Source organism: Drosophila kikkawai, chromosome 2R, assembly GCF_030179895.1.
Source record: "Drosophila kikkawai strain 14028-0561.14 chromosome 2R, DkikHiC1v2, whole genome shotgun sequence".
NCBI lineage: Eukaryota > Metazoa > Arthropoda > Insecta > Diptera > Drosophilidae > Drosophila > Drosophila kikkawai.
The window spans coordinates 8,502,056-8,513,884 of NC_091729.1; the positions used below are offsets into that span (position 1 = coordinate 8,502,056).

Here is an 11,829-nt window from a genome sequence, read left to right on the forward strand (position 1 = left end):
AGGCTATTCCAAAAAGCCAATGCTAATTCAATTCGCCCACTCAGCAAGAAATAGGAAACACCTTAAGTTATTGATTCTAATTATTGATACAATCCAGCGGCTGCAAAAGTACTTACACCATAGAGTAGTGATCATTGCTGAAGAATCGGACTTAGTACAAATAAAGCTGAAATTAAAGGCATGTAAATGTAAAATGCTACCCAAATCAACTAATAAACGCTAGCACGTTCTTTTGGTTAAACCAAAAGAAATGACTATCCTTAAATAAGATTCTTACAATATTAGGGCCCAATTTAAATATAATTTTATAAGCTATCTGGCTGGAATTTGAAATCAGCAGATAAAGTTATCTAGCAAATTGATTCCCTACACTCTTTGACAGTTCTCCGAACGCTAAATGCTGATGGTAGATGATTAATTCTAATGGTGAAATGCTAAATGCTAACACTCGGAACATATTGTTTTCTCTAGCATCAAAATCGGAGCTAACATGGTAGTATTTTAGAACACACAATGTTTTGGGCGGTGAACAGCACTCTGTAATCTAGATACAGAGATACAGATCCTTACAGATAAATTTCAGGCTTTGAGAAAACCGAGTTGTTTTTACAATAAGGGTATCATATGTTGAAGCCTCTTTATACTCCAACATCTATATTATTCTGGCATTACGAGTAACTCTTGCATGCGAAACTTGTTGGATACATTATTACCATTAGCAAGCCATTAACCGTAGCCCACTGTACCGCAGAGTCAGCCGATGCTTAAATTAAACTCCGGAGTCAGGCTCCACCATCTCCACCATGCGTACCTGAGTGTTGGTGTTGGTGTTGATGTGCGAGCGTGCGTATGCACCATTATCGATACAGAAGGACATTATCGGCACACATGCACCGCCAGACAGGGACGTAGGGGGAACACGGACATGCATAAAACATGTTTTGGTCGGTTGGCTGCAAATTGAATCAATAATATCCAATCATGGGTTAACAATGCGAATTGATTTCTAGCAACCATGCAGGAGTACCACCCCCAGCCCCAGCCCCAGCTGCATCGCCTTTGCAGTGGCTCCGGACTTTCTGGAGCCTTCAGGAAGAACGGCGCCGGCACATATGCAAACATGACAGCCCCGCACAGGAGATAACACCAAGAGTGGGAGCATCTCTGAGCTCTCGACTTTCTTCCCTCAACGAAGGCAGTCCTTCGTCCTGCCATGTAAATATTAATTAAGTTTCGGCTTTTGTTGCATTAAGCTTTGGTTTTTGCAGCAGGCACAGCAGTCAGGGCTCCCAGCTACGAGTATCCATCATTGCATTAGGTGTGGTATTAGGTGGTTAGTTAGTCGGTCCTTTGTCCTATCGACTTGGCCTAATCAACTTAGCCGTGCCTGCCCTTTGTGTTTACTATGCCGTTTAATTAGTTCAAAGAGTCGTGTTTGATTTGACACTAATTTGGTGTCTATTTTGTTGAGTTCTTGTGGTCAATGGACAATATTTGCGCAGACACAAGCAACGCCTCTTGCAGGTCATTAGATTTCCTTTGATCTAAGATCCAACTTTCGATTGCATACTGAAAATGGTAATAGCCCCAGAATGTATCACACTTGGGAAATTAAATTTTGTGCAATTTGTAAAAGTTTGGTGAATGGTGTCGCCAACTGCCACGAACCGAGTGCAAGCAAACTTTTACCATTTCCATTACAAGTTTCACCCAATGCGGAGGCGTTGTGCACCTACCACAAGGCACCCGCCTCCCAGTAACCTTCATCCCGGCTTATGCGTTTATTTAATTTCGCCGAGCACAGCCACACGACAGAGACTGCTCTGAGCTCTTGTAATTGCCGCGTAATTGTCGCAAAATTGCTGCCGTCAATTCTAGCCAAACCAGCTGAAATGGCGGTCTACTTTCCATTCAAAACATAGAATTGAAATCAATAAGCTGCACTTAAATTAGTTTAGTCGTTTTAACATACCATCAAAAGTGACAGGATATTTGAACAGGGACAGGTATCACCAAATGCTAATTTATTCGCCCTAGTGTCGCTGCCTTTGGGGGCTTATTAAACCCTATTTAGTTGCCACATATTTTCCCATTTTAAAAGTGGGTGATTCCACTGTAAAATGTACATATGGTATTCTCAGACATGTGAATTGAACAAGCTGACGATCCAGGTTTGTTTATATTTGAATGGGGACATCTGATCAGACCGCATTGCTGCAATAAAGTTTGATGGATTTTAATAACAAGATTATATGCAGCATTGACATTAGTCATACTATATACTACAAAACTATACCTATTTACTGTTTACAGCATTTGAAAGCAGTTTTTATAGCTTCTGTCTAACTTAAAATAAACAATATTAATCTAGGCGTAGCCAACCTTTGATATTCGGAGTCATTTTTCAATTCTATTCAGTTTATATTAATTTATTATCCGGCTTAGCTAACTAAACTAAAGTTAAGAATTCAAAATATATACTTAATTTTAACACATATAGACTTATTATTATAGGCCTTTTATATTGTAGTTCTTTATTTTACTTTCACACACCAGAATTCCGTACACTTTTTGACGCCAACGCCGACAAGAAGTAGAGATCGCAGATCCCTGATATTCTTCAATCGATTTTCCTCGCTTACTATCGATATACATATGTGTGTCTACTTATTCGTAGCAGATTGCTTCCACTTCCTACATATCTGTTACTTATCACTAACAATTTATTTTTTGTTTAGATTTTCTTTTACTTTATTTTTCATTTTACTTTAAATATTATTTAATTTGAGATTTAAACTGAGTTGCGACCCTAATTGTCTTATACCTATGTGGCAGGTTGTTCCACAGACGAATAGCATTCATGAAAACTTGTCTTTTCGAGCACAGGGAATTAAATATTGGGCATATACAACTATTTGCTCTAGTGTAGGTAGCAGATATGAGTTTGTCAAACAAATATGTTGGTTCTTGGGATATCACAATTTTGTGGAATTATATTAGAGTCCTATAGCGAATCCACGAAGTCAAGTTTAGGTCAAGAATTTTATTAGTCAAGTGTGATATATGTATGGTCAAGTCGATTTAAATTAAAGACATATCGGACGACTGAGTTTAAGGCTACTACCAGCTTATGCATATCCCGTCGACTTCTTGAAATATAGAACATATGTATGTATGGTTTAGACAATAGCTCTAACATAAATTGATTTTTGTTTGTTTACAGTTTATTCTTACTGAAAAGTTCCAGGAGGGGTCACAAAAAATGATGTGAATCTAAGACACTAAAAGCAACTTCGGTTCATTCCGAGGATGAAGACGAGAAACGGAAGGCTGTTGCTATCGGTGATGTGTTTGTACCAAACTGAATTTTGACCTGGGAAATACCGGTGTGGCTCAGGCAAGCTCGTTGTCCGGCAAGGGATCTTGCTGCACTTCCTCGACGCCGTCAACGAAGATCATGACCAGACCGAGAACGGGGCGCAGGTTCTCCGGCATGTGGGTGTTGTCGCCGCCCAACACAACCACACACTGCTTTCCCGTAGCCAGCGAGGGCAGCAGATGAGTCACATACAGCGGCAGACGGTGGAAGTTCTCGCGGCGGACGTCCAAGTTGATCAGGCCGTCGGGCCAGTGTTCCTCGTGGCAGCGGTCTACCATCAGGTTAACCAGGTTCATCGGGCAGCCGCAGGAGCACAGGCACTCTCGCACTGCCACATGCATGGGATTGTCCGGAGTGGAGATCAGGCTGCCCCAGTTACGGACGGTGGCCAGCGACAGTCCGTTGCCCCACTGCATCAGCGAGTAGCGGTCCAGTTGCTCGCCGATGTTGCGCAGCATTGGGTTAGAGGAACGCAGTGCGGTAACGTAATACTGCAGCAGCTCCAACTCCCTGCGCTGGGTCACGATGCGCAGATCCAGGCTGCCTTGGGCCTTCTTCAGATCGACAATCTCGCCCTGCTGTCTCTTCACCATCTCTCGAAGCTCCAAAATGCAATTATGCTTGGCTAGCTCGTCCTTGGGCACCTTTAATAGGGAATACAGAATTTAGTAAGTTAACAAATCAACAGGAAAGGTTCAGAAACCAATAAAAAAATATAATTTCAGCTTTGAAGAGATGCGACCAAAATGTCTTATAATCGAAATCGAAAGGAGAATAGCCATTACCATTGGGAAACTAACTAAACTTAAATGATATTGTTATTCCATTGGATCATTTAATGCTAAGTATAATTAGTTATCGGAATCCTAAGTCAGTGTAAAAAGTCGAATGGCTCGCGATCTCCGGCAGCTCTTTATTTCATTAAGCAAGGCTTTACCTTCATGCCGCAGCCGTTGCTACACTCCACGGCCACCTTTGGATTGTACTCGCAGCTGGCCACGTGTAACCGGTAGTCCTCTAGGCGCAAGTGTAGGAGACAACCGCTATCCCCGAAGCTGCACTTGATCTTCAACCGAGAGAGCATGTTGCGCATCAGGCGGGAGGCGGGCACAAGGTGGCATCGTAGCAGATCAGAGCGGTCCACTGGGCAGATCTGCTTCTCCAGCATCCACTTTTCTATGCAGGCGCGGCAGAAGGCATGCTCGCAGCCAGAGGATTGAACTGGGTCCTCCAGGACGTCGCTGCAGATCGGACAGACCAGCTCCTCGTCCACTACGCCCACAATGCTGTTGAGATCAAAGCCCATGATGGAATCTGGATGTCGTTGATGGCTCGTTGCTGTTCATTAATTTCGCGAGCACTTGGCACAGGCTAAGAAAAGTATTCCAAAATGTTATATTTTTATAATTTTCTGATCGAAATGTAAGAAACGCTTCACAGTTTGTGGGGATATATATATGTATGTTCTCTGGTGACATCTGGTTATGTGCCAACTGTCCTGCTGGTTGGAATCTAAGTCGAAAAGTTGAGGTAAAATGTTTGTTCCTAATCTGGTTATAATTCTTAAAGTTTATTTACTAGAGAATAAATAAAATAAAGTAAAGAATAATAAGGCACTAATTACCTTGTTCTTATACTGTTCTTTGGATTACTGGTTTTAACAATATATTTATGTTAATTTTTCAATAATTCCTTTCGCAGCTATATGATATGGTCGCCCGAATGAATTATTTTATTAAATCTACTATTCTAAATATCAATAGATAGTTTAGTTCTTGGTTTTTCCAAAAGTATATACAAAACATGGTTAAACAGAGACTTAAAGAATTTAAGAAATAATGTACTGCTTCCTATTTTCTACTCCTATAACACTGGCCAGCTTCTGGGTATCACCTTTGCAGAAGGTTGTAATTTGCTTTCCTCGCTTCCAGCTTATTCAAAAAATACGGAGCTTAGTACTCATCTGATATGCAAACAGTTTTCATAGCGCCATCTACGATTTAGGACACTTCCATTTCAATTCAAGCGCAACTGAAACCAACTAAACAACAAACAGAAAACAGAAAACCGGGAGCTATTCATCCTGGGAGGAAAGGCGGCAAGGCGGTAAGGCGGGAAAACGCTTTCTTGAGGCACTTGCATATAGTGCGGTCGTAAAACCCTTTGCATATTTATAGTCCCAACTGCTGCGGAAGTTATGCAAATTGGAAAACTTACGGCACGACAACCCGGACCCGGACCCGAACCCCAACCTGAACGCAACCCCGGACCAGAGCCACCTTGGACGCCCACGTACAAGTTCGGCTGGTCAAAACGAATTCCAGAACTGAATTTTATTTATAAAGTGAAATTTTAACAAATTAACAGCAAGTGCTGGGACATGGGCAAACAAATAAACTTTCCATCTTCGGCTTGACAATGGCCGAATTTCGAACAAACACTCGTCCGAGGACACACAGGCATGATTGTGACAACATACGACCATGTCAAAATATTTACACTATATAAACTGCTCCATGCAAGCCTTGCCGATGCCGATGCCTGCACTCATGCCCAAAGAGGCGGCTGGAGCAGGACAATGTGTGACTGGAAATTTGGTTTTAAATTTCATTTGGCTCGCCATCCGCTAGGATATTAAATTTAATGTTTTCTCTCGGAGTGGCATTAGCCTGTGTCCGTTCTTGGAATTAAGTGCGACAACTGTACTGCTGCAGCAGTCCTTTTCCGAACTTTTCCTCGGACTGCAATTTTCGTTTGCTGCAGCAAAGCCCGAAACTTCAGCTTGCTTATCTCCAAATGCAACTGTCACACGGCCTGCTCCACTCCCACTCCCTCAGCCGGCCATGTTTCTTTCAAAATTATTGCATTCGGTGATGGAACGAATAAATCATAATTGAAAGAGGCCTGTGTTTCCCGTCAGGTGGCAAGAGTGGTTTCAATATTCAACTCGGACTGAGTCCGTTTATCTATCTTTAATAATAATATTTCTTATTTCCAAACTGATGGAGCGCACAGAAAATAATCAACAGTTTTCATTTGACTTGGCTTCGATAAAAAGCCCGCACACAGCCACAGTCCGAGCCACTCGAGCAGGCTAATTTAATAAGTTAAACATAGCACAGACAGAGGTCAGCAAACGCACAGATATCATACACAGGTTGCCACAACATCGTTTTTCCAATTGAACTGACGGCTTTTAATGAAAATCAACACTTCCGCTTCGGCAAGAGTAGGAGCACATGTATCTCACGGATAGCCCAGATGCACGCATATTTAGATACAACTAATAAGAGTGGCTACGTGTAAATATGCCATACGTGAGTGCCTTGGCGTTGGTATCTAACGAGCTACAAATGCTTGCCACAGAATCTATATTTGCATTTATATTTGCTGTTCTTCCCGTCGATGTCCTCGTCGTTTCATTGTAACATCAGAACGTGCTAGCCACATTTGCCTACCGTGGCTAGGCAGAGCCTTTCCAGGGCCTAAATAATAAGTGGTAAGGCGGAGGAGTTTCGCTTAGCCTTGTCAATTGTTGATTGAGACTCAGATTTCAATGTTGTTCATTATTTAAATTTCAAATAAAATTATAATCAGTAAGCAATTGTTTACAGGTTGTAGTAAGAAATGGGTAAATGTGAAAATCATTTTTTTTTTTTTTTCCAAATGTTTATAATGCAAAAAAATAATGCAATTTTATTTGACTAGTGCACTGTTACCTAGATATTTGGCAACTAAACCTAATTCGAAGTTAATTCTGTTTACAATGCTTTGTTGAGGAGTATTAAGTTAAGTTATGTTTACATAATTTGAAATGATTTTCATGTTTTGTTTAATATGTTATGTCAAGACTCTATCGGGGAGGTCTTGAGGGTGTGAAACTCAATAACTAAATTTATAAAAAGCCTTAATTATATCGTACAAGGCACGTCAAATTTGACAACATTTTGTTGTTCCACCATTACGATCCATTTCCTAGAGCAACAAGCAAATTGTCATTCTCTTGCCCAGGGTTCTCCTGCAGAGAGATACAAAAAATTACCATGAATTACTGTAATTCCGCTTGCTCTGCCACTGGAACGTTGCTGCTGGCCATAAGCACTAACCATACAACATATAGACTGGTCATTTCATACAACGAAAATGGACGCAAAAATTTCTTAGCGTACGGTCCCATGTTAACAGTTTGCTGTTAGCGACAGACCGTCTGTTAGATTTTAGCTGTTAGCGACCCGTCCCATGTTAGCTGTCAGCTGTTAGCGTCAGGCCTTTACATGTATGCGTGTTCATGCATTCACGTACACGGGTGCATGTGTGCGATCATTTCATTTCGGGCCAGCAAGAATATTTGGTCTTTTGCTACTTTTCGCGCTAGGTACCCTAACAATATGGGCATATTCGCTATTGGGTTAATGATACAAATAATTTTATATGTTATAATATATTTCTTAATGTTTCAGCATTCATTTCATATTTGTTTACAATTCAATTCAGTGGCAGCAGTGAAATGTGTTGCATATATGTGCATATGTATTCGAATGAATAAAAATCCATCTACTGAGATAGGAAAAGGGCATTCACGCGCCACACAGAATGTGCGAGCAGAGGAAATACACTGACAAAAACTTTTTGAGTAGAATTAATTATATTTGTTTATTAATTGGTCAAAAATGTATATTTGTTTATTAATTCGTCAAAATCGATTGCACTGCATCAGATCCAAATTATTATTTTTGAAAAGAAATATCTCATTGGAGCTTTCAATAACTTCAGCCATTTTTGCGTGAATTTAAGTCCACCAAAGAAAAACGACTACAAAAGAAATCCAAACTTTTTTCTTTAGTGCAGAAGTCAACGCCAGCCTCGCAGTTCCCTTTAAAATTGTTCTTGTTTTTGGTACGATGTGCGAGTTCGGTCGCTTGGGTCGCAAACTCGAGATTGCAGCGATGTGCTTTCTACCTGCGTCGTTGTTTTTGTAAACCTTCACGGTTCCCTGATCACGAGCACCGACTCCAATATGCCCTGTTCCTATCTCAGTAGATGGATTTTTATTCATTCGAATACATATGCACATATATGCCACACATTTCACTGCTGCCACTGAATTGAATTGTAAACAAATATGAAATGAATGCTGAAACATTAAGAAATATATTATAACATATAAAATTATTTGTATCATTAACCCAATAGCGAATATGCCCATATTGTTAGGGTACCTAGCGCGAAAAGTAGCAAAAGACCAAATATTCTTGCTGGCCCGAAATGAAATGATCGCACACATGCACCCGTGTACGTGAATGCATGAACACGCATACATGTAAAGGCCTGACGCTAACAGCTGACAGCTAACATGGGACGGGTCGCTAACAGCTAAAATCTAACAGACGGTCTGTCGCTAACAGCAAACTGTTAACATGGGACCGTACGCTAAGAAATTTTTGCGTCCATTTTCGTTGTATGAAATGACCAGTCTATATGTTGTATGGTTAGTGCCATAAGCCATGCCATTACATGGAAATGGGACATGTCGCAGGACATCGTCACCGGAGAGCGGAACCAGCCGGGACGAGTGTGTTGCTGGTCCAGAGTTGTCCTGTCCGATCCTTCTTGCGTCCTGCGAGGGTCAAGCGGTCACGTTCGCTTTGTATGACCGGAACGTGCAATTTTTCGAAGGAGCGAGGGGCTTGCAAGGGGAACGCAATAAGCACAAGTTTTATGCAATAAAATTAGCCAGCACTCACACACACGCGCAGGACACGCAGGATGCTTCAGTGGCTGATAAGATAATTTTATTTGGATGTTATTGCATAAAGTCATGTGAGCAGCGGAAATGAGTTGAGCTAAAGTAAAGCGACTACGTGTCACTCCTCCGGGACCCCACAGTGCGCACTCGGATGCCGGAAACCGGTCTTGGGGGGGGGGGGAAGGAATTGATTGTAATAAGATAATTGACTAGCTTACAAATCGTTGAGTTTTACGAAGGGAATCTCTCAAATTTAATTAATGGCATTAATTTCTCTTAATCTCAACTAGGTAAGTTATTATAATAAAAAAAAAAATTACAATAAATTTAGATTTTAGTAGTCAAACAATTCTTTAGGTTGTTCCTAAAATTTAATTTAATTCCACCGATTTTGTATAAATTAAACTTAAAATTCAACAATTAAGACTCTTGGAATAAGGCCTTTAGGACCACTGACTTTAAGCAAAACCACACCTGATGGGTTTTGTCTGGAGATGTTTAGCAACCAATATTTATTTTCAAATACCTGTCCGGGATAACATATAAAATATAATTTACATGCAAGTACAAATACAGATATATACCTACATTAAAAAAAAAAAACCAATCACGAACTTAAACCTTCGCTCTGTGTCAGTCCCTTCCATAAACAAGGGCATCAACAATTTTCTTTTGAAATGACCTGCTGACCCGCAACCTCAGCCACCTTTTATGGCCATCGTCATCATCATATTTGAGTGGCCCACAAATTAAGCAAAAAGGCGGTGTACGGCCCTGGACTTGGCTATAGCTTCATTGTCCGCTCAAGCGGTACTAAATCGCCTGTACGAGCCGCCAATAGCAATGGCCTTTTGGGGTCGAAATCTGGAATTTTGGCTACACTTTTAAATACTCTTTATCCTATAACTAATAATATAATCAATATTTAATGATAATTTCTAAAAGAGACAAGTACCTTACGCTTTAATATTAAGTATTTTCAGAAAAGTATGCTATTCTTTTAAATGTTCCGAATCAAAAGAGAGTATTCATGCTTCTACTTCGCCACTCAGAACATAAAGCTTCAAAAATGTTTGCTGAGAACGTTTGCTGGAATTTAACAACTGACCGCACACACAAAAATATTTTTGCCACACCCGAGGCGACAACAAACCCAGAACGATGGATCCACCAACCACAGGGAGGGAGTGGGGGCAGGAACAGCCGGCGAGGGAAAGGCCTCAAGTGCCGCAAGAGCACTTAATACTAATTAGCTTTGCGCCTACGCCGTGACCTACGACCTGCCCGGCGAGCGGCATTTCCGGATTGGGGAGCAGAGAGTCCGGGTCCGGGTCCGGGGAGGAAGTTGGGGACATTGGCAATCTGTGCGGCGCTTAAGTGGCCGCAACACGCAGGAACACAAAAAGCGCGGGGCTGGGGCGGGTTAACAGCTCGGGGGCGTCATTTTTATGAGCTAATTAAGTTGTTAGACTTGATGAAAAACTCATTTCGTCGCAGGTCCATATCTAATTTGCATTAATTACGAGCTGGCGACAACAGCACAATAAATGACGAACAAATGATTTGGTCAATCTTTTGCCCTGACTTTTGGTTTTGATTTCAAGAAACTAAAGTCAAGCGAGTTCCCCCTTTCTGACCACTTAATAAGCATCATCATGGCCACAACTACATAATTGGCAGGCAATTTGCATTTATTGGCAACTGCAAAAATAAATAATGAGAATGGAAAGGGACAACTTTCTGCTCGGAATCCTGCATTGGACTCTTTGCTCGGAATGCCGATTGTCTCGCCCTGCCAAGTTCAAATTTGCACATAGTTTACCATTTCTTTGGCAACTTGGCCGGCTGCAGCAATTGAAATTGGAGTACACAACTTTTTAATGGCCAACAGCTCGAAGGACTTGCCCAGGACGCTCCCCAATTGGCTACTCTGCAAACTTTTCGAATGATCAACGAACAGCTTGGCGCCTTTTATACGACTTTTTGTCAAGGTCACGCGGGGGTTATATTTCCGATTTAAAAGCTAAAATAAAGGTCCTTGAATATGCATATAATAGTCCTACTAAATCAGTACAAGTTAAATTTTTTCCTTTAATAAACAATATAAATAAGCCAAAGGCCTTGTCAAATCGACGCTTGAAATCCTTTTAATGGACTTCTAAGCCTCAGTTGCCAGTCTATTAAAGTACAAATCAAACTTCTTGTTCCTAAGCCAAAATATCACCGAGTTTAGGGGAAAAACAACATCAAATCCCACCGAATTAAGTGCTCCCCGGGGCCCAATCACCAGCAGGTCCTCGGCAACTGTTGGACATTTTGATGTATAGCCGTCAAAATTGCCGACCGCTCCCAGCCTACGCAGCCAGTCATCACAATAAATGCCAATTTATTGTTGCTCTTTTTTTGTGGCCAACTTGCAGTCCAATCCAAGCGCGTCTGAAGAGCCTCGACAGGCAAATCGAACAATGATTAATCATTGGTTGAACGACATAATTATTTTGCCAGCACGCCGGCGATCGACTCTGAGCGACTGGGAGCGGTGGCTGTTAATAAAATCGTTGACAGAAAAGAATTTCTCCCGGCCATAATGACTATGTAATGAATATGTTGGGCGCCGGCAAAAAGTTTCTGGCCAACTGGCAAACTTTTGAGGGGCCGAACAAAAGTGTTACCTTATTGGGGTGCTTGAAGCGGACCGGGCTCT

General features: G+C 41.4%; 1 protein-coding gene across 1 annotated transcript; it reads right to left on the reverse strand.

The window, feature by feature from the left end:
* Positions 1–3,202: 3,202 nt before the first annotated feature.
* LOC108085274 (E3 ubiquitin-protein ligase NRDP1) lies at positions 3,203–4,873 on the reverse strand. The gene is made up of 2 exons (XM_017181824.3): positions 4,317–4,873; positions 3,203–4,023 (listed from the first exon to the last, which is right to left on the reverse strand). Exons 1-2 carry the CDS (start codon positions 4,683–4,685, stop codon positions 3,394–3,396), a joined length of 999 nt encoding a protein of 332 aa, XP_017037313.1. The 5' UTR covers positions 4,686–4,873; the 3' UTR covers positions 3,203–3,393.
* Between the last annotated feature and the right edge of the window lie 6,956 nt (positions 4,874–11,829).

Excerpts from the sequence above, each read along its gene's own strand:
- LOC108085274 (XM_017181824.3), bottom strand. The coding sequence starts at position 4,685 with ATGGGCTTTGATCTCAACAGCATTGTGGGCGTAGTGGACGAGGAGCTG. Across the intron at positions 4,024-4,316 it reads GCAACGGCTGCGGCATGAAG|GTGCCCAAGGACGAGCTAGC; the intron begins GTAAAGCCTTGC and ends TCCCTATTAAAG.